At 39.2% G+C, this 26,294-nt stretch overlaps 1 protein-coding gene across 1 annotated transcript in view; it reads right to left on the minus strand.

Annotated features, from left to right (window-relative positions):
• The window catches only part of IFT81 (intraflagellar transport 81), a 96,002-nt gene extending 76,476 nt beyond the window's left edge, over positions 1-19,526 (minus strand). Inside the window, exons 1-8 of the mRNA XM_044930206.1 lie at positions 19,295-19,526; positions 13,972-14,136; positions 13,341-13,444; positions 12,617-12,797; positions 7,834-7,923; positions 5,204-5,269; positions 4,779-4,889; positions 3,683-3,767 (exon numbers count right to left, since the gene is read on the minus strand). Of these exons, the coding sequence (XP_044786141.1) occupies positions 3,683-3,767; positions 4,779-4,889; positions 5,204-5,269; positions 7,834-7,923; positions 12,617-12,797; positions 13,341-13,444; positions 13,972-14,115 (781 nt within the window). The 5' untranslated portion in view covers positions 14,116-14,136; positions 19,295-19,526. The remainder of the gene's footprint in view (positions 1-3,682; positions 3,768-4,778; positions 4,890-5,203; positions 5,270-7,833; positions 7,924-12,616; positions 12,798-13,340; positions 13,445-13,971; positions 14,137-19,294) is intronic.
• Between the last annotated feature and the right edge of the window lie 6,768 nt (positions 19,527-26,294).

Below are 26,294 nucleotides of genomic sequence, written 5' to 3' on the forward strand. Positions count from 1 at the left end.
TCAGAATAAGCCTGGCCTTTTATCTCTACTTTCTCCATCATCTGCTCAGCCCACAGCATTGTTGTTTCAGTCACTGTGCTTTAGCATGGAATGTCTTCCATTCCTCCACCTCTGCAGCATTAAGTTACTCAATCACCACACCTTCAGGAAGCCATTTGACTCTGTGTGAGAGCAGCTCAGACGGTAAAGAATCTGCCCACAATGCAGGAGACCCAGGTTCAATCCCTGGGTTGGGAAGATTCCCTGGAGGAGGGCATGGCAACCCACTCCAGTATTCTTGTTCAGAGAATTCCATGAACAGAGGAGCCTGGCAGGTAACAGTCCATGGGGTTGCAAAGAGTCGGCATGACTGAGCAACTAACAGACGTGCTGGAGTTTGGTGTTCTTTACCTCTTTGTTTTCATCGAAGCTGGCTCCATCAGTTTATTTGTCATGCTGCATTATCACTGTCTACTGCTTGTCATTTCACCATTAGCCTGTGAGCACTTTAATAGAAATAGCTTTCCTTTCTATTCCCAGTACTTAGCACAGTACCGGACATGGAGCAGATGTTCAATAAACACTGAATTAATGAACTGGTTCTGAGCCAATTATTTCTATCACTACTTAGCAATACAATTGATTTTATTATTTAGCAGAATCTACTAAACCATCTCAAGAGATGCCCCAAAGAGAACAAATTTTATTTGTCCATTTTATTACTAAATATGTATTTCCTGCCCTCAAAATTCAATTTAGTCTATAAAGCCAAAGCAAAATAAAGTGTATCTGCTCAAATAAAAAATGAAATATTACTAACACTATAAATACCTTTGGATATTCTTAGTTACCAGAATTAAACCATAATAGCATGAAATATTTAACCTAATAAAATTGAGGATAACAGACACTGAAGAAACACATGTTCAAGCTAACATTTTAAATTGTAGTAAACTGTGCTGATCAATAAGTTATTTTTATGCTTACTAAATCTTTCAATTCTTCTACACATTGCTTTCATTTTCAAAAATTCACTATTAATGATAAGTTCTAAAAATTTCTTAGCAAAGATAGACCTATGCAAACAAATTTTTTGTTGATATTCATTTTTTTAAACAGATTATTTTATTTTATTTATTTATTTATTTACCTTACAATATTGTATTGGTTTTGCCATACATTTTTAAATGTGCATCATTTAATGAATTTCTGTTGAAGATTTATCTTAATTTTTTACACTAAAGATGTGAAGGAACCTACATCAAATCCAGAGAACATATACTAAAAAGTTATACTGTATATTGTACTAAGGAGTAAAAAAGCACTAAAAATTATTTTCTTTTGTCCTAACATTCTCCTAAAAAGTGAAAACCTAGTGAATAAAGAATCAAATGATGCCAACAACTTCATGCACAGCAACTTCCTGGTATTGCTTGAATCTGAATTTATGACTGAGAGGAGTGAGAGATTTCATATGGTTAAACAACTCAGTCATGTCTGACTCTTTGCAACCCCATGGACTGTAGCCTACCAGGCTCCTCTGTCCATGGAATTCTCCAGACAATAATATTGGAGTGGGTAGCCACTGCCTTCTCCAGGTGATCTTCCTGATCCAGGGATCCAGGGATCCAAACTCCTGCATTACAGGCAGATTCTTTACCATCTGAGCTACCAGGGAAGCCCAAGAGATTCTATGGAAAGTCATTAATTAACATGTATTAACCATATATTTTATGGGGAATACTATAGTGGTTTCTTACATATCAATTACATGTGCCATATTTCTTTGATTTTAAGATGCTATTAATTATAAGACATCAACTAAATTAACAAATACTTTGTGAAATGTATACATAAAGTGCAAGATATACCCCAACTGCAAAAACAATTAAAATGTTAAAGATCATGTGTCTAGAATCAAGGAAGTACTGTATTATCTCTTTAACAGATTTATTGAGATATAACTTACCATATAGCCATAAAATTCATCTACTTAAAGCATACGGTTCAATGGCTTTTAGTATATTCACAGAATTGTATGACTACTACAATCAATTTTACACCATTTCAATCAGGTTTCAAAAGAAGCCTCTATACCCACTAGCAGTCTCCTATCCCCCCGTCACCCACCCACCAACCAACACAGTTGTCCTCGCCTATAATTCCCCAGCCCTAGGCACTCATCATTGATTTCTGTCTCTATGTATTTGCTTATTCTGGAAATTTCATACAAATGGGATCACATAATAAGTTGTCTTTGTTTCACTTAGGATGATTTGAGAGTTCATCCATATTGTAGCATGTATCAATACTTCATTCCTTTTATTGTTGAATAAAATTCCATTGTATGGTTATGCTATAATTTGTTTATTCATTCATCAGTTTAGGGACATTGGTATTGTTTTTATATTTGGCTATTATGAAAAGACCCTGATGCTGGCAAAGATTGAAGGCAAGAGGAGAAGCAAGAGCAGCAGAGGATGAGATGGTTAGATAGCATCACTGATTCAATGGGTATGAATTTGAGCAAACTCCGGGAGAAAGTGAAGGACAGGGAAGCCTGCGTGCTGCAATCCATACAGCTGCAAAGAGCTGGACACGACTTTGCAACTGAACAACATTATGAACAATGCTGCTATGAACATGTGTGTACAAGTTTTTGTGTGGACATATGTTTTCAACTCTTTTGGGTAGATATCCAGGAATAAAACTGCTGAATCACATGGTAACTCTAGGTTTAACATTTCGAGGAACTGCCGAACTGTTTTCCAAAGTAGATGAATCATTTTACATTTCCACCAGCACTGAATGCAGGTTCCAATTTCTTCACAACCTTGTCAACACTTGTTATTGACTGTCTTTTTTATTATAGTCATTCTATGTATTATATATTAGAGTAGAATGTTTCCTAGAACACTTAAAAAATATCCTCCAAGAGCTGGATATTTACATTGAAATATTTCTCCAGTACAAATGAGAATTTTTTACTGCTCTGTCAGTTTACATCATCTCCCTTCTGATGAACAAAAACCTAGGATGGTTTTTAAAATGCCTAGGATGGGTTTGGTGGTATAATCTGGGATTGCTGTTCAGTCGCTCAGTCATGTCCAACTCTTTGCAACCTCATGGACTGCGGCACGCCAGGCTTCCCTGTCCTTCACTATCTCCCAGAGTTTGCTCAAACTCATGTTAAGTCGATGATGCCATACACCCATTTCATCCTCTGTTGCCCCCTTCTTCTCCTGCCATCCATCCATGTAAAGCTAATGTGATAACAGAGCCAGAGATACCCATTTCATTGGCACAACCCAAAATATGAAAAGCACTCAGTTTTAAGGCTCTAGCATTTTATTCTTTTTCTTTATAGCCCTGGCTGTAAAATGATATTTACACTTTTTCTGTCCAACTTTTTCATAGCATCCATTCTAAGTATTTTATACATTCACACACCAGAGAGCCTCCCTCCACCATGGTTTCCACTACCTTCACTCTCTGACAAAACACTGAAAGGGAATTAAAAGACCCTAGGTGAACACTTAAGGGTGTCTTCACCAGGCTGTCACTTACTAGCTAGGAAATGATGCCCCAAAATGCTGACCTATCGCTTGAGAATAATCAATTCCCATTAGTAAGGAAGACTACTGATTTAAACTAATATTCTCACTAATATGATCACCTATATCATACAGTAATTTCCACTTACTTTCAGGTGTTGCATCTGCTGCTGCATGTCGCATACTTTTCAGTTGATTTTGTATTCTTTGCAGTCTCTGCACTGCATGAAAGAGCTTTAAAATACAATTACATCTATTACTTGCTTATTCTGCTGAAACCTACCATTTATATAGACAAGCAATGAAAAATACAAGTTCTACATAATTCTTATAAAGAAAATAAATAATAACTAAGAAATTACTAAGCTAAGCCAAAAATGTAACTGGTTTGCTCAATACATTTTCAAGTAAAACTTAAAAAGCTTTTGGAAATGTTTTCTTTAGTTATTTGTTGAATTTGGTGATCAAGGAAAAATGCATGTTAAAGAAATATTTGTACTAGGCTTTTCTGTTAAAACATGGTTTTCTTAATTCCAAGGAATGCTAACATTCTCAGAAATGATGTTTGAGAATCAGAAAGTGAAGCTAAGTAACCATTCAGGGCACGGGCAAATGCAGCTTACTGCACTAATATTATGATGCCAAGCCAAGTTCCAGAAGAGCCAAAAACCTAAACTACCCGTTTAGTAGGAAATGAAGCTGATTTGAAATATCATTCTAATACACAAGTCCACTAGATTTTTAATAAAATAAAAGAAATACTTTTTGGCCAAATTATTTTTTTCTTTAAGGCAAAATCTAAAAATGTGGAGTATGTGTGATTTTGAGTCTTTTCATGATTTGCTTATTTGCCACTGGAGTAAAACATAAAAAATACCATGATTCATAGAATAAAATAGACATTCTCATACAGTCTGAATCTTAAGACACCCTTTAGAGATTCTAGAAGTTCTATTAACAGTTAATCTTACTGGTTAACATTACAGTGGATATTCTGTAATGCTGGAACAACATGAGTTAAGTACGGCCCAAAAGATAGTGCATAGATAGGCATGAAGAATAGAAACCCAAAAGATGGTTTTGTTTTTGCTGTTGGTACCATGCAATACTCTTAAAAAGAGTATTTCATCATGTTAACAAAGGGAAACAGGAATGTCCTCAATTCTAAAAATCTTCCTCTTAACACCTGAATGTCAGAAGGAACTATTTCTTTCATCATGACAATATAAACTTTTATGTGGGTACCTGATTTTTTTGTTCCTGTTTCTGTTGTGCAAGAAATTCTTCTCTCTCTTTCTCAACTCGAAGTTGCCTTGCTATTTTCAGCATCCTCTGATGATTCTGAACTGTCTCCACCTACAGTAAGGGAATAAGTAGTATATGTTACTGTCAGATTTAAGAGAGACATTAGCATGTCATGTGACTCAGACATTCACTTATCATTTCCTTTTGGTAAACAGCATTCCCTAGAGATGACACTAAAGTTTCAGACTCCAGGTCCTTGAAAGCTTTGGGCTACTGCCTAGGGAGATTCCCTTTCCGTTCATATTATTTGACTCCCTCTTCAGATGTACACTTATGCCTTGCTTAATCTTTACTTGCAATTTCTAATTCTTTGCAAGTTCTTGGGACTGAGGGTCAAAGTTTTACAGTGCTAATTCTTGTCTTACCCTTTTCTTCAAACGTTCAACTCTCTTAATAAGCTGATCCTTTTCTTCCTCCATTGCACTGATATCCTAAAAAGCAGTCAAGAAGACATTATAAGAAAAAATATTCTTTGTCTGTAGAATTCAGATAAGGTTTTTATATGATTACACATTTAGCACTTCCATCACTTATAACCAGAGCAGTAAGAAACAAAGATCCTCTTTTGGAAGAAGTGCATTTCTATTTACCACCCGCCCTTCCTCTCCAGGGTTCTTTATGCAGAGTAATTTATTTGGTAGCTTGGTATTCATTTAGAAAAGCAACAGGTTATAAAATAGTAAGGTGAAGCTGCCAACCAGCCCATTTGTGTTCTAATTCCAATATGGACACACGATTTTTCAAAAATCTTTTATAATGGATAGTGTGCAGGTCTAAAATCATGAACAACAGCTGCTGACATCCCATGTGCTCTGTTAAACACCAAACTTTATATTCTGTCAGTTTTCCAGTAAAATTATTTTTAAGGCTATGGTGTTTTCAATATATAAATTTGTGTCTGGTTTTGTCAATTAACCAATTCCCTTTCTAAAAATAAAAGATTTCAAAAAAAAATTTCCACCAGCTCCACAATATTTTCTAGTGAAAACAAAACAAGCAAAGAAATCCTTGCTAAACCCCAAAAACTAACAGGCTAACTCTCACAGTAATAATGAAAGGAAAAATACACATGGTGGTCAGCATTGCCAGGATCTGGGGAAACAGGGACTGTTACTATTGGTGGTATTGTACTGAAGAATAATTTCAAAAGTCTTAAAATAAATGTGCATACCTTCTGGATCAGTAATTTTACCCATGGGAATCTATAAGGATTCTCATAGATGCTAATTATATCTAAAATTTGGAAATGACCCAAATGTCTAAGGACTACTAAGTGAATTATGGCACAACACAATGAAAGTTACTAAAAATTATTCAGAAGAATGTTGGATAACATGAGAAGAAGTCATGATACGGCATTACTTGAAAGCAGACTATGACATTTATATATAATACAATACCAAGAAAAAAATTTACATATATTCACTAAAATAGCATTAAAAGTTACCACAAGACCATGGGATTTTAAGTGAATTAGTTTCTATTTTTTGCTTAATCGTATTTCCTTACAAACAATATATTCAAAAACACTCTGGTAATAATTAATAAAATTAAAATCATAGACTCTAGGTTATTTTATCATTTCTGGTTACTCACATGGCATAATGGAGGAACAGTAGATGGGTATCTATCACCCTTATTCCATACTTTGTGATAAGTATCTACTTACAGGTCTTTCTTTTCTATTAGATGTGACTTCATCTTTCATTTCTAATATATTCAGTAAACTCTTATTGGAGACCTACTACATGCAGGGGACTGGGGATATTGTGGTAAATAAGATATATAGATATGGTCCTCGCCCTCACAGAGTTTAAAATGTCTAGGAAGACAGACATTAAAATAATTGTAAGTACAATGAGTGTTATAAAACAAAAAGAATTGGGGTGAACTAATCCATCTAGAGAATCAGGGAAGGGCCTCCCTGAGGAAGCAACTTCTAATGATTCTTGTTTGAGAAGATAAAGATGTTATTTCTAAAAATATAAAATTCAAGAAAGCGAGAATTAGCAATTTTCTAGAGAAAGAACTTATATGTCTGGTGAGAGTACAAAAATATTTTTTGGAGAACACTAAATAACATGCATCAAGAAAGACATAAAAATCCTCATATGCTTTCTACTTCTAGAAATTTATTCTAAGGAAATAATCACAGATAGCCCAAAATAAATTTATGTAGAAGATAATTATAGCATTATCTATAATAGCAAATTATGAAAACAAAACACCAAAAACTGTAAAACTATCCATACCATAGAATACTATTTACTCATTGAAAATCACATTATAGAGATAACAATGGGACTATATTCACAATGCAATGATTAAAAAAACAATATACAAATAATTATGTATAGTGTGATCCCAAATACATACATACACACACACACACACACACAAAATCCAAAAGGATATAGTGCAACAAATGTTAACAATTAGATTTTTTCCTTCTATTTTTCTTTCTTCTATGACATAGACTTTATATATATATGTGTGTGTGTGTGTGTGTTTGTAAACACATACATATTAGATAAAGACCCAAAACATAATTACTTTTAATCCATGGCAGTGATCTATACGGGCTTCCCTGGTGGTTCAGTGGTAAAGAATCTGCCTGCCAATTCAGGAGACTTCGGTTTGATTTGTGGATTGGGAAGATCCCCAGGAAGAGGACATGGTAATCCACTCAAGTATTCTTGCTTGGGAAATCCCATGGACAGAGGAGCCTGGTAGGCTCTGGTCCATGGGGTTGCAAAAAGGTCGGACATGACTTAGTGACTGAACAACAACTAAGTGCTCTATATAACAATAGTACATAAGAATTAACTATGAGTTAACCCTGGCCTCATTGATTTCTTCGGTAAAGAATCAGCAAAGAATCAGCAAAGGTCCTACAAAAGAAAATTTGCCATTTGCTATCATTAGTTTCTATAGTCTTAAGACATTCTGAATTTAATTCAAATCCCCACCAAAATCATTATTGTTTTTTCTTTACCCTTCTTATTTCTGCTGTAGAAAATCCAGATGTCTTGAGCTGCTCACATTCTTTATGCAAAGTTTTAAAGGCTTCCATCAAATCTTCATACTAAAAGAACAAGTTAAAAAATTATAAACTGACTAGATCCAGTAGGTTTCCTTAATCAGGTCATCTATTAACTTATAGTCATTATTTAATCAGTATAGAACACCATTAAAATATATCCTTAAATATTCATACAGGACACAAAAATTTTGGTGTATATAATCTGGCCTCTAAAGACTTCCCTGATTACTTTGCTAACCAACATTCCATATGCCAGCTATGTCCACCTTCTTTAAATTCCTGGTATAGTCCACTTTCACTTTACACACCCTATTCCATCCACTTCACTTTACACACCCTATTCCGTCTGAGAACAACACTCTATGACTCCCTCATCCCTTTCCTGGATAACTTACTCATCCTTCAGATCTCAGCATCCCCAAAGAAGCCTTCTTTAGCCCTGTACCTATTCTATATGAGTACCATGATATCAGAGTAAATATCATATAAACTTGTAATTGCTAGTTACTTATCTGATCTGACTGTGGCTCAGATCATGAACTCCTTATTCAGACTTAAATTGAAGAAAGTAGGGAAAACCACTAGATTATTCAAGTATGACCTAAATCAAATTCCTTATGATTATACAGTGGAGGGGTATCTTCCCTGGTGGCTCAGAGGATAAAGCATCTGCCTGAAATGCAGGAGACCTGGGTTCGATCCCTGGGTTGAAAGATTCCCTGGAAAAGGAAATGGCAACCCACTCCAGTATTCTTGCCTGGAGAATCCCATGGAAAGAGGAGCCTGGCAGGCTACAGTCCATGGGGTCGCAAAGAGTCGGACACGACTGAGCGACTTCACTTCATTTCACTTCACTTCATACAGTGGAAGTGAGAAATAGATTTAAGGGACTAGATCTGATAGATAGAGTGCCTGATGAACTATGGACGGAGGTTCGTGACATTGTATAGGAGACAGGGATCAAGACCATTCCCATGGAAAAGAAATGCAAAAAGGCAAAATGCTGTCTGGGGAGGCCTTACAAATAGCTGTGAAAAGAACAGAAGTGAAAAGCAAAGGAGAAAAGGAAAGATATAAGCATCTGAATGCAGAGTTCCAAAGAATAGCAAGGAGAGATAAGAAAGCCTTCCTCAGCGATCAATGCAAAGAAATAGAGGAAAACAACAGAATGGGAAAGACTAGAGATCTCTTCATGAAAATTAGAGATACCAAGGGAACATTTCATGCAAAGATGGGCTCGATAAAGGACAGAAATGGTATGGACCTAACAGAAGCAGAAGATATTAAGAAGAGGTGGCAAGAATACACAGAAGAACTGTACAAAAAAGAGCTTCATGACCCAGATAATCACGATGGTGTGATCACTGACCTAGAGCCAGACATCCTGGAATGTGAAGTCAAGTGGGCCTTAGAAAGCATCACTACAAACAAAGCTAGTGGAGGCAATGGAATTCCAGTTGAGCTATTTCAGATCCTGGAAGATGATGCTGTGAAAGTGCTGCACTCAATATGCCAGCAAATTTGGAAAACTCAGCAGTGGCCACAGGACTGGAAAAGGTCAGTTTTCATTCCAATCCCAAAGAAAGGCAATGCCAAAGAATGCTCAAACTACCGCACAACTGTACTCATCTCACACGCTAGTAAAGTAATGCTCAAAATTCTCCAAGCCACGCTTCAGCAATACATGAACTGTGAACTTCCAGATGTTCAAGCTGGTTTTAGAAAAGGCAGAGGAACCAGAGATCAAATTGCCAACATCTGCTGGATCATTGAATAAGCAAGAGAGTTCCAGAAAAAACATCTATTTCTGCTTTATTGACTATGCCAAAGCCTTTGACTGTATGGATCACAATAAACTGTGGAAAATTCTGAAAGAGATAGGAATACCAGACCACCTGACCTGCCTCTTGAGAAACCTATATTCAGGTCAAGAAGCAACAGTTAGAACTGGACATGGAACAACAGACTGGTTCCAAATAGAAAAAGGAGTACGTCAAGGCTATATATTGTCACCCTGCTTATATAACTTCTATGCAGAGTACATCATGAGAAACGCAGGGCTGGAAGAAGCACAAGCTGGAATCAAGATTGCAGGGAGAAATATCAATAACCTCAGATATGCAGATGACACCACCCTTATGGCAGAAAGTGACGAGGAACTAAAAAGCCTCTTGATGAAGGTGAAAGAGGAGAGTGAAAAAGTTGGCTTAAAGCTCAACATTCAGAAAACTAAGATCATGGCATCTGGTCCCATCACTTCATGGGAAATAGATGGGGAAGCAGTGGATACAGTGTCAGACTTTATTTTTTGGGCCTCCCAAATCACTGCAGATGGTGATTGCAGCCATGAAATTAAAAGACGCTTACTCCTTGGAAGGAAAGTTATGACCAATCTAGATAGAATATTCAAAAGCAGAGACGTTACTTTGCCAACAAAGGTCCGTCTGGTCAAGGCTATGATTTTTCCAGTGGCCATGTATGGATGTGAGAGTTGGGCTGTGAAGAAAGCTGAGTGCCAAAGAATTGATGCTTTTGAACTGTGGTGTTGGAGAAGACTCTTGAGAGTCCCTTGGACTGCAAGGAGATCCAACCAGTCCATTCTGAAGGAGATCAGTCCTGGGTGTTCCTTGTAAGGAATGATGATAAAGCTGAAACTCCAATATTTTGGCCACCTCATGTGAAGAGTTGACTCATTGGAAAAGACTCTGATGCTGGGAGGGATTGGGGGCAGGAGGAGAAGGGGACGACAGAGGATGAGATGGCTGAATGGCATCACCAACTCGATGGACGTGAATTTGGGTGAACTCCAGGAGTTGGTGATGGATAGGGAGGCCTGGCATGCTGTGATTCATGGGGTCACAAAGAGTCGGACACGACTGAGCTACTGAACTATCTGTCTCCACCTTTGGACACTGACAGTCAGGAGGATAAGAATCATATTACTTGCGGAGGCTTCTGAATCCCTAGTGCCTAGCATCGTACTTAACCAATACAGGTGTTCAATAAAAAAGCAGTTACAGGAATGAAAAAAGTCACAACTCTTACCCCCAAATTTTTTAAGATAGGTTTTTTTGTGGATAGTGACAGAAAATTAATATTTTTTCTTGACATATATTCTGCAAGTCTATAAATCAATCGCTCTAAAACTCTTCATTTAGAAAGGCAATGTGAATTTTTTATTAGGTCCTCCGCTAAAAGACTGGCTAAACATGTAAATAATTTCATACATACACTTCAAACATGCTTCAAGAACAAATATGTCTTTAGTATTATTAATTCTTCCATTAATAATTAGTTTGCCATGTTTGATAAAAACTATTAATAAACTTCTTCAGAGGAATTAGTTTCTATCAGATTTATTGATAGGGGAGGGTAGGGAGGAGAAAATAGTTCATGTGTACACTCTCTACTGCTTACATTGTGTAAAGCCTTCAAAGGTAGGGGCTGCAATGGTGCTGTGCTTTCTCAAGGTGTCTACTGTATTATTTGACGTAATTATTTGCATAAACCTTTCAACCCTTGAAATGTCTTAAGAGATCAATACTGACTCTATTTTGAGTTACTGTCATGGCTACCCAAAATAACAAAATATATGGATAAAAAACATTTAGTAGATTGTTTCAACTCAACCAAATTTTGAGCCATATCATACAGAAGCAACCCTACAAAATCCTGGAGGAAAACAAAGATGGATAAGACATGACACCTGTCCTTAGAGATCTCATAAATCTACTGGGAGATACAGATTGACAAACTATTAAAATTCACAACAAACTGGCACAAATTGGTCTAAAGACCTACTATAAAACAAAAGTACAAATGCTAAAGAGAAGCAAATTTTTTCTTTTAAATCTCAAGCCTAAATTCTCTAACTTCCATAGTCTATTTCCATAGAGTGGTTTAGACAGTCTTCAATCAGCAACATGCTTTGAAATCCCAGGACCAGGAGCCCGACCAGCCAAAATCCTGTATAGTGAAGAGCTTTAACATCTTAAGGCCAGAAACCCAATATCACATCAACACTCTGGTGAGGAAAGTACACTGAAATTGCAAATTCCTGGTTCTTTCTCTACCTTCTGCCTGATTGGGACATCCTTTGAGATCATAACCCTGGCTTCTTTGCCTACACACAATTTTTGAAGGTGCTCACAAGTCCCAATTCACCTGGTATACTGCCAATTTATCCCTTTTGCTCTGGTGTAATCATTATGATTTGGATGACAAATTATATAGTCACCTAAATAATTAACAAAGTATTCTGCAGTTCCAAGCCCAGGATCCTATCTACCCACAATTATTTTTTTTAAAAATCCACGTGTTTACTCATTCAAGGACATTTTAAAAATTTAGTTAAACTTTTGAGGTAATGGCAGATTCAGTTGTAAGAAGCAGTACAAAGAAAGTCCACATGCCCTTTATTGAACCCCCACCCTCATGGTACTGAGTTGGTCAAATAGTTCATTTAACTATGCACAATTCCTAAGTAATAAATTATTCTAAAATCCTAATTTCAGGATTTTTTCTATCCACATACTCTATCACCAAAAAGGTACTGGTGTTCAGAAGTCAATATTTTCATAGAGTGATTACAGGTGAAAATTATTGATAATAATTTATCCTTTTGGTTCCAATGGAAATACAGAAACAGCAAATAAACTAAAGTGAGATCAATATATATTTGAAACCTTGAAAGTCATTACATATAGCTTAAAAATACCATTTATATATTGTATACCTGTTTATTGGTATCAGCCACGGTTTCATCCTGGAGAAACTCACTTGGTACCTCAAGTTTTATTAAAAAACGAGCTAAATATGCTCTTTTCTTCAGTTCATTAGTTCTCTGAAGAAGCCAGTGGAGAACTGGGTAAATTACAGGTTTACTTCCAATCACCAGACCCTGACGAAAGGTACTCCTATAAAAAAGAAAATACACACACACACACACACACACACACACACACACAGGCTTATAAATAAACCTTGAAAAGAGTTAACATTTGCTCAAATCCAATTTACACTTTTCCTTGACTATTTTAAAAAGATAAAACCAAGGCTATTCTAAAGTAAGTCTGCACATTGACAATAATCATAAAATTAGTCCCTTAATACATCACTGGAATATATGAGGAGGTTGTTTTGGAACCATTAACTGGTCAGCCCTAATACTTCACTTTACTGACTGGACAGGTTTAAATTGTAGCTTTTGTATAGGATGGCAGATAAATGATAAAATATAAACATGGATTTGCCTGACTTTTTTGATTAAGAGAAAGAACCGACTCACTTAAGACTCCTACATGACAAAATAACATTAAAAAAATCAAGATTATTTTGAAATCCAGTGATTTCGTGAGGCCACTGACTTAGGGAAAATAAGCATTGTCAGAAAGACTGACTATGAAGGTTTGGATATTAAAGTACAGCTCTAAGAAAGCAACACTTGGTCAGCTCCTTACATGTCTGCAGCATTTCCTGGAGGTTTGTATTTAAGGATACCAAGAAGGCTCAACATCCTTTTGGCTGTTTGCTCTGGCATCTCCTCTCTGATATCAACAACTTGCTAACAAATAAAGAAATTGAAAAAATGTTATTATGCAAATATAGCAAAGTACAATATTGAAACTCACTGACAAAATTGTTCTGCTAGAGCATAACAGTCACAATGGTCTCTTCATAAAACAGATTAAGTATGGAGGCTTCCAGATTCCAAGGGAGGGTACATGCAAGCTAGATCAGGATTCATACTAAGAATGCCAAGCTTAAGAAAGTCTCCAGTGGAAAAGACCAGTGTATATGAGACATGAGCTAACTTGCAACACAATAAAACCTTTTGTAAAAGCATTTTCATTCTGGAACCAAATCTATTTATGTTTGGAACTACACAAATAATTTCTAAGTAAGGTACAAGGAGGTAATTTAATTTTTGAGCTAGTAGAGAAATCTTAAAGATCATCTACTATCACTTTATAGGAATGGAAAACTAGGCCCAGAGAGGTTAAATAATTTGCCCCAAAGTTACAGATATTTAGTGGCAGAAACTTGCTTTCTTGCCACCCTTTTCATCACAGAGAAAAAGAAAACTCTTACCTTTGGGTCAATCTCAGCCAGAACATCATTGAGAACTTGTAATAGTTGCATTGGCTCCAGGGAATCAAACGTGATTAAATTATAGTTCTTCCTAAAAGGTTCCTTATTGAGATTGTCCACGATGAATTTGATTTGATCACTCATAATTAGGTCTTATAATTTAAACTAAACAGTAAAAATACAGGAAAAAATTCCTCAATATTGGAAACAAAAATTCTGTATTAACAAAATATAGTCACCAGAAGGTCAATATTAAGTTCATAGAAGTAGGCATGGAATATATTCTACATGGAATACAAAATGCTGTGAAAAGAGTTATCTTGTTGAAAGAGTATGCGGACTTTATTAGGAATGCTATAGTACATATTGATAATATTCAACGACATGTTTTTGTATATGCATCTGATAGCAATCATCTGAATTAACATGGACAAGTGAATATAAAACCCACCCACATTAACATTTCTTCCATTCAGCTCCACAATTTCTACCCAGGGATAAAACTCAGCCTGTAGACATGCTTCATTTTTTTTTTTAATTAGCAGCCCACATTAATCCAGGTTTCCAAATTCTCTAGATAATCAGATCTGGGAACCCTGGACCCACTATATGGCCACAACCAACTGAAGCTGGGTGAGTGAGTGAAAGTTGCTCAGTCATGTCCAACTCTTTGCGACCCCATAGACTATATAGTCCATGGAATTCTCCAGGCCAGAATACTGGAGTGGGTAGCCTTTTCTTTCTCCAGGGGATTTTCCCAACCCAGGGATCAAACCCAGGTCTCCTGCATTGCAGGTGGATTCTTTACCAGCTGAGCCACAAGGGAAGCTGGGTAGAGGTTGCAAACTTCAGCCTTAGGTATGCCTTCTTTGAGCTTCCCAGGTAACTCAGTGGTAAAGAATCCACCTGCCAATGCAAAAGATGTGGGCTCAATCCCTGGGTCAGGAAAATCCCCTGGAGAAGGAAATGGATACCCACTCCAGTCTTCTTGCCTGGGAAATCCCATGGACAGAGGAGCCTAGAGGTCCATGGGGTCATGAAAGAGTCAGACATGACTTAGGGACTAAACAATATGTGCTCTTCACATATTGGAAGGCCTGATGCTGATGCTAAAACTGCAATACTTGGGCCACTTGATGTAAAGGATTGACTCACTGGAAAAGACCCTGATGCTGGGAAAGATCGAAGGCAGTAGGAGAAGGGGACAACAGAAGATGAGATGGTTGGATGGCATCACCGACTCGATGGACATGAGTTCGAGCAAGCTCCAGGAGTTTGATGAACAGGGAAGCCTGGCATGCTGCGATCCATGGGGTCGCAAAGAGTTGGGCACAACTGAGCGACTGAACTGAACTGACTGAAGTCACTTCAGTTGTGTCCAACTCTTTGTGACCCTATGGACTGTAGCCCACCAGGATCCTCCAACCATGGAATTCTCCAGGCAAGAATATTGGAGTGGGTTGCCATGCTTTCCTCTGTTCCTCCTGATCCAGGGATCAAACCTACATCTCTTTCCTCTCCAGCACTGACAGTCAGGTTCTTTGCCACTAGCGCCACCTGGGAAACTCAAGCTCAATTTAGCATTCCTCAGTTTTGTTTCCAAATTGTTACCTTCAGTTCAGTTCATTTCAGTTCAGTCTCTCAGTCGTGTCCGACTCTTTGCGACCCCATGAATCACAGCACGCCAGGCCTCCCTGTCCATCACCAACTCCCGGAGTCCACCCAAACCCATGTCCATCGAGTTGGTGATGCCATTCAGCCATCTCATCCTCTGTTGTCCCCTTCTCCTCCTGCCCCCAATCCCTTCCAGCATCAGGGTCTTTTCCAATGAGTCAACTCTTCGCATGAGGTGGCCAAAATATTGGAGTTTCAGCTTTAGCATCAGTCCTTCCAATGAACACCCAGGACTGATCTCCTTTAGAACGGACTGGTTGGATCTCCTTGCAGTCCAAGGGACTCTAAAGAGTCTTCTCCAACATCACAGTTCAAAAGCATCAATTCCTTGACACTCAGCTTTCTTCACAGTCCAACTCTCACATCCATACATGGCCACTGGAAAAATCATAGCCTTGACTAGATGGACCTTCGTTGGCAAAGTAATGTCTCTGCTTTTGAATATGCTATCTAGGTTGGTCATAACTTTCCTTCCAAGGAGTAAGCATCTTTTAATTTCATGGCTGCAATCACCATCTGCAGTGATTTGGGAGCCCCCAAAAATAAAGTCTGACACTGTTTCCACTGCTTCCCCATCTATTTCCCATGAAGTGATGGGACTGGATGCCATGATCTTAGTTTTCTGAATGTTGAGCTTTAAGCCAACTTTTTCACTCTCCTCTTTCACCTTCATCAAGAGGCTTTTTAGTTCCTCGTCACTTTCTGCCATAAGGGTGGTGTCATCTGCATATGTGAGGTTATTGATATTTCTCCCGGCAATCTTGATTCCAGCTTGTGCTTCTTCCAGCCCAGCGTTTCTCATGATGTACTCTGCATAGAAGTTAAATAAGCAGGGTGACATACATACACAGCCTTGACATACTCCTTTTTCTATTTGGAACCAGTGTGTTGTTCCATGTCCAGTTCTAACTGTTGCTTCTTGACCTGAATATAGGTTTCTCAAGAGGCAGGTCAGGTGGTCTGGTATTCCTATCTCTTTCAGAATTTTCCACAGTTTATTGTGATCCATACAGTCAAAGGCTTTGGCATAGTCAATAAAGCAGAAATAGATGTTTTTCTGGAACTCTCTTGCTTTCTCCATGATCCAGCAGATGTTGGCAATTTGATCTCTGGTTCCTCTGCCTTTTCTAAAACCAGCTTGAACATCCGGAAGTTCACGGTTCATGTATTGCTGAAGCGTGGCTTGGAGAATTTTGAGCATTACTTTACTAGCGTGTGAGATGAGTACAGTTGTGCGGTAGTTTGAGCATTCTTTGGCATTGCCTTTCTTTGGGATTGGAATGAAAACTGACCTTTTCCAGTCCTGTGGCCACTGCTGAGTTTTCCAAATTTGCTGGCATATTGAGTGCAGCACTTTCACAGCATCATCTTCCAGGATCTGAAATAGCTCAACTGGAATTCCATTGCCTCCACTAGCTTTGTTTGTAGTGATGCTTTCTAAGGCCCACTTGACTTCACATTCCAGGATGTCTGGCTCTAGGTCAGTGATCACACCATCGTGATTATCTGGGTCGTGAAGATCTTTTTTGTACAGTTCTTCTGTGTATTCTTGCCACCTCTTCTTAAAATCTTCCGCTTCTGTCAGGTCCATACCATCTCTGTCCTTTATCGAGCCCATCTTTGCATGAAATGTTCCCTTGGTATCTCTAATTTTCATGAAGAGATCTCTAGTCTTTCCCATTCTGTTGTTTTCCTCTATTTCTTTGCATTGATCGCTGAGGAAGGCTTTCTTATCTCTCCTTGCTATTCTTTGGAACTCTGCATTCAGATGCTTATATCTTTCCTTTTCTCCTTTGCTTTTCACTTCTGTTCTTTTCACAGCTATTTGTAAGGCCTCCCCAGACAGCATTTTGCCTTTTTGCATTTCTTTTCCTTACATCCTTTCAAACTTCAGCTGACTGAAATAAGCACTACTCCCTACATAGTTTTTCCACCTTTGCCTTCAGTTAATGCTGCTTTGTCTGCCTAGGGCTGTTTTTCCTTTCCCCCATCTCCAGAGGTGCAAAACCTTACCATTTTTCAAGCCCTGTTCAAGGCCAGGCAAGAATACTGGAGTGGGTTGCCATTTTCTTCTCCAGGGGATCTTCCCAACCCAGAGATCAAATTCAAGTCTCCTGCATTGGCAGATGGATTCTTTACCTCCAGGTAGCCACCAGGAAGCCCACCTGAGGACATATCTGTACCTAATTCTATCTTTGAATATGGCATATAAAACAGCGACTTCTTGCACTAGAATGAATTTGTTCACAGGCCCAAGGCCAGAAAATAAGCATAAGCCTAAACAAGGTGGCAGTGAGGAAGATTATAACTTTTTAAAATTGATTATCTGATTATTTAATGGCTGAAACAACTTAACCATGGCTTCTAGTGTTTCTTGCATGCAGACATCATGTGTTTAGTATGCGGGAAAGTGGTAGAAATTTGCAGACAGGCAGTTTTTTAGAGTAGCAGTTTTAAAAAATGAATGTAACAGTGAACTGCCAAAAAAAAGAAATAAGGAAAAAGATATTTCAGTGTTCCCTAATAGTTTTTAACCATGAAATGAAGAGATGCTAATTTACTTAAGACATTAGTTGGAGCTGCATGCATCTTGCTCTGAAACAGATTTTTTAAATTGGGTAGGTAGAGTTGGATACTTAGAAAACATCAAAATGTAAAAGTATCATCATTTTCTCATAATTAAGATAAAATTATGAGTAAATGATTATATTATTTTTGAAAAATAAGCCAAAAGATGGTTAAAAAAAAAAAAAGATAACCAATGTGGTTTAAAATTTTAAGGTTTCCTTTAAGCTATAAAAGGAAAACCTTTAGAGAAATAAAAATCCACACTGGAGATGCAAATTTTCCACTGTGTATTTTAAGTAAAACTTCACGTCACAATCTTCACACATGGATATACTCAATTTTTCATTCTTTAGAAATTATATATATGTAAAAATTGTATGTATATAAAACATAACACATACACACATATATTCTTTTTTTCCCCTTCCAAAACCCAAAATACTAGGATAAACACATAAAACGTTACTAGGAGAGGAAAAGAAACCAGTTGATTTTCACTCCTAGCTGCCCACCAGCTTTCAGATGGTCACCCGCTAAGGACAAAGATGTACTGAATAGGTAGGTTGTCTATGCCCAGTGGGCTCTCCGCTCTAAAATTAGCAAAAGCAATTACTCTCCCTGTTCCAGCGGAAAGTAGACTCACTAATTCACAAACACTCACCCACATAAGAACCCGAGGGGGTGGGGGAGAATTAAAACTAGGACGTGCGTTTATCTGGCACAACTCGGGACAGAATCAGCGCTGTCCGAGTCCCAGGCTGGCACGAGCCTCCTAAGATTCCCCAAAATAGTTCCCCCGCCGCTTCCCGCCCCTGGGGCTCGGGAGAGGGGACAGAAGATCCCATGTCTGACCCAGGCACCTTGCGAGGGCTGCTCTGGGCTCCCCTACGGTTCATCTTGTTGGGGAGCCGCCTGGATCACTGCGAGGCCCCACAGGAGCTGACCCCCGAAGTGAGGGGTTTAACTGCTGAGACCCCCTCCACTCTCGAGGTGCCGCACTGGAAAGCGAAAGGGAAGGGGAGGGAGTTCTCGCCTATTCCGGGGTTCAGGGGAATTTCCGACCGCGACTTGGCGACGTTACCTCAAATTCTCCTCACGAAACCACTTTACCCCCACAGGAGGCATCCAGGCTCTAGTGGGTTCCTAGAGACGAGCTCCTTGGCAACGGTTGCTAGGCCGTGGACACGTCACTTCCGGAGGGGAGGGTTGGCGCGTTTCCGCGAAGCCCGTGGCGGGCGAGCGCAGTGAAGCCGAAGCTCCGGATGCGAAATGCGGAGAGTGCGGGGCCCACGTTCAAAGTGTTTCTCAGGTTCTGAGCCACTGCAGACAGCCTAGAGAATTAGGGGTTGTTATGGTGGCAATAAACTTTCGCAAATGTCCTGCAGTTTGCAGTTTACGAAATAATCTTCATTATTATTATGTTGTTTAGTCCATAAGTCTTGCGGACTCTGCAACCCTATGGACTGGACCCTATGGACTGCGACCCTATGGACAGGCTCTGTCCATGGCATTTCCCAGACAAGAATCCTGGAGTGGGTTGCCATCGCCTTCTCCAGGGTATCTTCCCGACCCAGGGATCGAACCAGCATCTCCTCATTGGCAGGCAGGGTCTTTATCCCTGAAGCATCAGGGAAGCCCCTCTTCATTATTAACCCATTTTAAATTCCTGTGCCCTTTCCCTCTCTCCTCCTTCCCTCTTTCCTGCCTTCCCTCCTTCCTGCCTTCCCTCCTTCCTTCACCAAACATCTGGTGATGACTTCTTTGAGGCAGGGCCAGCAGGATTTGGGCTGAGGAAGCATTTGGCCTGGGCTTCAAATTTAGATTTTTGACATAAATATCTCCGAATTGGGTTATACATGGAATAATTGTAGAGTCTCCGGTGGGATTAACAAAAGACACATTCATCATAGAGATTTCTCTTTCTTTGTCACATTATTGGGCCACATAGCCTGTATTGGGAATTAATTTTTTTCTTCCACAATTTCTTTAATATGGAGAGAAACCAAAAAAAAAAGTAAATGGCCTAAGGCTCTTTGGTTTCTGAGAGCCTATTTTTAGGCACCTGCAGAAATGAATTAAGTCCTCCTTACCTTTCCAAGGAGTTCACATTCTATGAGATAGGGGAGAGGAGATCTTAATGCCCAGATCACAGAGGAGGCCAGGAAGTCTACAGAAGCAGACAGAACCCTAGGATTTTACTAACTGATGTTAGGAGAGAACTTAGTTGGTGAATGGTATTTTGAACTGCCCCTATCAGAGTGGACACCACTGTACTTTGTGATGTCAGCTGGCAGTGAAGAAATGAGAAGGAAAAAAATGAAACTCCTCACCCTCTGAAAACTTAATAGCCTGCTCAAACATCTTGGAAGAAACCAACTACGGATTTAGCATCAGACTTACAAAATAAAGCAAAACAAAACAAATTCCATATTAGGCATCTCCTGTATGCCCTGCTCTATGCTGGCTTCTGGGAATGCAATGGAGGGCAGGAAATTACCTGGCCCCTGACTTCATGGAGCTGACAGTCTATGCAGGAAGAATGACAGTTAAATGGGCAACACCAATACAACATCAATAAATGCTATAAGGAAGGATCCAATGATGGGAGAGTCCAGATGAAGGATCTCAAGTTTATTTGGAGCTGAAGGGATTGTACTGTCAGGAGAGGTTCCATCAGACAAAAAGATGTTTAAGTGTCAGTAAAAAGTAGCCAAACAAGAAAGGGGAGAGGTTTTTTTGGGCAGAGGGAACAGAACATTCCAAGATGGGTACATCACTGGCTGCAGGGCGCTTGGAGAGAAATTAAGACAGGTCCCAGCTCACAGATGCTCAAGACTAGTTAAAGAAGGCAACACTGAAAACCTTGAAAAGTTAACTCTGGACAGTTAACCTTGAAAAGTTAACTCTGGATGGTAAACAACAATAAAAGATGCATGCCATTGTCATGTCTTTGCGACCCCACGGACTATAGCCCTCCAGGCTCCTCTGTCGGTGAAATTTCCCAGGCAAGAATACTGGAGTAGGTTGCCATTTCCTTCTCCAGAGGATCTTTCCAACCCAGGGATCGAACCCATGTCTCCTGCACCTCCTGCACTGGCAGGTAGATTCTTTTACCACTGCACCACCTGAGAAGTCCAAAAGATGCATACAAGGGATGATGTAATTACTTGACCCTATTGGGTATATTAGGAGATTTTCCTGGCTACCTGAATTTGGAGCTTGGATTGCCATTGTATGGCTTCACTTGAGATTTCATTTCCTCATCTATAAAATGTGGCCATATAATTCTTTCCTAAAAGGGTTGATGTGAAGATTAAGTGAGTTGATATGGGTTTTGAGATTAGAACAGTGCCTGATATTAAAAGAGATAAGTACATGCATGCATGCTCAGTTGCTCAGTCGTGTCCAACTCTTTGCAACCCCATGGACTGAAGCCTACCAGGCTCCTCTGTCCATGGGATCATCCCAGCAAGAATACTGGAGTGGATTGCCATTTCCTTCTGGGTTGGATCTTCCCAACCCAGAGGTCGAACTAGAGGTTCCTACATTGACAGGTGGATTCCTTACCACTGTGCCACCTGGGAAGCCCAAGACAAGGACATCTTACCACCCCCCACCAATTTTTTTTTTTTAAAGATACCGTATATGTGAGACAGCAAAAGAGACACAGATGTATAGAACAGTCTTTTGGACTCTGTGGGAGAGGGCGAGGGTGGGATAATTTGGGAGAATGGCATTGAAACATGTACATTATCATATGTGAAACGAATCACCAGTCCAGGTTCGATGCATGATATAAGGTGCTCAGGGCTGGTGCACTGGGATGACCCAGAGGGACGGTATGGGGAGGGAGGTGGGAGGGGGGTTCAGGATGGGGAACACATGTACACCCGTGGTGGATTCATGTCAATGTACGGCAAAACCACTACAATATTGTAAAGTAATTAGCCTCCAATTAAATAAATTTTTTAAAAATTAAAAAAAATAAATAAAAGATACGGTTAGATTTGCTCCTTCTATAGTCTACAGATGTAGGCTATACAAAGATGAGTGAGTTTTCCAGTAGTTTTTAGTTCTTTCTCTGCTTATTGCTGCTATTATGAAAACACTATTCATGTCAGTTAAAAGAATGCAATCCTGGGCTTCCCTGGTACCTCAGTGGTAAAGAATCTTGCCTGCCAATGCAGGAGATACAGGTTTGGTCCCTGGTCCAGGAAGATCCCACATGCTTCAGGGCAAGTAAACCTGTGTGCCACAACTATTGAACCTGTGCTCCAGAGCCCAGGGACCATAACTACTGAAGCCAACAGGTCCTAGAGCCTGTGCTTCGCAACAAGAGAAGCCACCCCCATGAGAAACCCTCGTACCAGGCTTGCCACAACTCGAGAAAAGCCCACCTGGCAACAAAAACCCAGCCCAGCCAATAAATAAATAAATAAAGTGATATTTAAAAAGAATGCAATCCTGTGTAAATTCAAGTGAGCAATGGAATCTACTCTTTGTACTCAAACTTGAATTGATTTTATGCTTAATGTGATTGCTTTGAAACACAGGAAAGAATTTGAAGCCAGTCTGCATGCTGCCTGGGATCCATATACTGGGAAGTTCATATTCCAACTAGAAGCAAAGAAGACAGGCATAGAGCGGCCTTGCACATGTTGGGTCCCCGCCTATCTATCAGGCCCACACACAGGACAAAGGAAGATTTTGCAACCATCCCTTGATTCATGTAGATAAAAAGATTCATTGAGGGATCCAAGAAGAACCTATCAGCAATAATTTCACAACCATGAAGGCATTGCTGATTATATCCCAAGTTAAGCCACCCACATGCATTCTTTTTTCCCCCTTAGGTTCTATATTGAGTCTTCCCTGTAAAGAAGATGCCACTTGGCTGAACTATAGTTGACATTTTTAATAGGTGAAAGGAAGTCCCAGTCACATGAGACAGCCTCTCTGAGAGATTCCTGCTCCTACCCTGACCCTCTCTTTTTATAATAGCTTATTAAGATAAAGTCCACATACATACAATCCACTTATTTAAGTATACGATTCCATTGCTTTTACCATATTTGCAAAGTTGTGCAACCATTACCGCTATCCAACCCCAAAACATTTTCACTGTCCCTGAAAGAAACCCCATTCTCTTTAGCCATTATCTCCCAGTTTGCAATTAAAAAAAAAAAACAACCCACCACTTCTCAGCCCCTGAAAACCATTCATCTGCTTTCCTTCTCTATGGTTGTCTTTTCTGGACATTTCATATAAATGGAACCATAAAGTATGTGGTTCTTTGTGTCCAGTTACTTTCACTTAGCTGCAGTATTTTCAAGGTTCATCCATATTGCAGCAAATATCAGTACTTCCATTCTATGGCAGAATAACATTTCATGGTATGGATTTTTGTTCATCTGTTTATCTATTAATAGACATTTGGATTGTTTCCACTTTTTGGCTACAATAAACAGTGTTGCTATGAACATGCATGTACATACCTCCACTCTCATGGATAAAGCACTTCCATTGGCTAAATCAGGTAAGCAGGGTATGCACATCGGGGACATGGGTTAATGAAGGGGTGGCCTTTCTTGGATTTGTCTTTTCCTTTCAATTATTGTTAATTTTGGCCTCTTGGTTGCTCGTTGTTGCAGACTATAGGACCCAAGGTGTAGATTCTTTAGAATTTTTGGTTGTAAAACAGACTGTTGTTGAAACCTACTCTTCCCTTGCTATCAAAGCACTAAAATTCCCAATCTGCTTCTCAAAGTCCCCTAATAAGAAAATGCTATTATTTGGTATTATCACCAGCTTCCAGTGGAGGAGAAGGTGGGAAGAAGTGTGGAGGAGATGAGAGAGAAACTGGAAGCTGCCCCTTCTAGCTCCCTTATTTAACCTTCTAGATACTACAAGGTCCATCAACAGTTATGCACCTCTGCTCTGGTTATTCAGAGGGGGAAAAAAATCACTCTTAGTCAAGTGCCTTTTCAAGACTGAGTTTAATATTAAATTAAAAATAAGGAGATTGGTCATTATTTCATGTAATTGTGAAGTCCAAGGAAATTCCTACCATCAGGTATGGCTTGATCTAGGAGCTCAATGATGTGATCTTAACTTTCTTTCTCATTCTGTCTTAACTGTCTCTCATTCCCACTTTTCTCGGAATGGGCTGTTAGTAGCAAGAGGCTTACATTCTTCAAACCTAGCAACCTCAATAAAAGAATCTTTACGGGAATTCCCTGGTCTTTTCATTGCCACGGGCCCAGATTTGATCTCTGGTCGGCGAACTAAGATCCCACAAGCCATTCCCTGACAAGTCACATAGTGTGGTAGGGGAGAAAAAAAAAAGAGGAGGATCTTTGCTTCCATGGTTCCAGCAAATTCCCAGGGCAAACTCTCAATGGTCTTAAGTGTGTCTGATCATTCTTGAATCAATTGTTATGGCTCTGATAAACATAGTAATAGATAGGGTAAGGGCAGTTTCCCAAAAGAAAGGGCTGGATTTTCTTACCAGAGGTATAGATACTGTTCAAACAAGAACAACAGATGTCCTGTTCAGGTGGTCTGGGAAGGTGGTTAAATCTTAAAAGCTGGGTAAGCACAACCAGAAGAGGAAGAAATGAGTTTGTACTTATTGTGGGGTGTTTGTGTATCAGTGTAAACCTTCTCCCTGATTTCCTTCCAACAAATTATCTTCCTTCAATGCAAGCTTCCAGCATGGCCCAAATGAGATCTTGGGATAACAGCAGACCCTCAACATCCCCATAAAAATCTGACAATGCTATGAGCTTAATGTCTCCAGCCCCTTCTCATTTCAGAACTTTCCAACAAGAACTTTCCTGTGCAGATTACAGGGAAGCCAAGCCAATTTTCTGATTTGGGTATTAAATTTAGACCTTTCATTCTGACCATGAGATATTTCTGGATTCTTCATGAGTATTCAGTGAATGCCAGTTTTCAAGATGCTATCCCATCTGGGGCTACTCTGCATACTGCCCACTTTATCTCATTCTCTTAAACCGGAGAAAAATGACCCAGACACAGGAACAAATTCGGAAGTGGGGTATTCTGTTATCCATTAATGTTATCCATTTAATGCCTTTGCCCTCTAGGTTATTTGGAGATGAAAGAAATTAAAATTAAATGGAAACCTATTCAGTTTTGCAGAGAGGCTAAATTGTCTCTGCTCTGGCAATTTAATCTTGTGGGTATGTTTAGTAGCAGAATGTGCTTTCCTGAAAGGTTAAAAGGTGAATCATATGTGAAACATTAAACTGAATGGATGAGATTCCAGAGATCTTATTAAGTGCATGCCTGATACGACATTTTTGTCACATGGTTTTTTAAAATGGGTTTTGTGAGATTAATGGGGAATGCAGAGAAGCCAAAATAATATGCAATTCATATTAGTTCCTTGGTTATAATTATGGCTTGAAATATAGAATGCACCTAACATTCTTACTGGGCTCAAATAATAAGTATAGCATCACTTATTGAGTGCTTACTGTATGTTAGGAACTTTGTTAAATAATTCATGTATGTGTCAGAATTTATTAAAATATTAATTTATGTGTGTACTCCTTCTGTTTCCCCTCCTCTTGAAACAATCTGCATCACCTTGAGTTTTACAGGCCAAAATTAGAAGTTGCCCTTACATCTTTCGTAAAGGTCTGAAGTCTTTAGGGGAGCTTATACTGGTTGTCCTCAGGGTGAGTGCAGACAGGGAAGTTCAGAGTAAGAATAGAGAAGAGAGATGCTGAGAAGATTGGGAAAGCAGCACAGGTGGTAAGTTTGGGGTAGCTCTTAAGAAGGTGGAAATACCCCCAAGGAGGCCACTTCATCCATCTGGTGGCTTCCAGTGTGACCTAAGCTTACTTTGTCCCAGGTCTCACATGGAAGCATCAATTCCATTGGACCTAAAAGGACCAGGCACCCCAGGATGATGGGTGGGTGACCTCACAGTAAGTCACTGTGATGGGCCATTGACAAAAGACTATGAGTGATTCCCCGAGGCTTTTGTCATGGCAAAAAACCCAGAACCTTGGCATCCCCCAGGAACTGTGTGAGGCAGAGAAACTCAGCAC

The sequence above is a fragment of the Bubalus bubalis genome, chromosome 17 (genome assembly GCF_019923935.1).
Source record: "Bubalus bubalis isolate 160015118507 breed Murrah chromosome 17, NDDB_SH_1, whole genome shotgun sequence".
NCBI classification, from domain to species: Eukaryota; Metazoa; Chordata; class Mammalia; order Artiodactyla; family Bovidae; genus Bubalus; species Bubalus bubalis.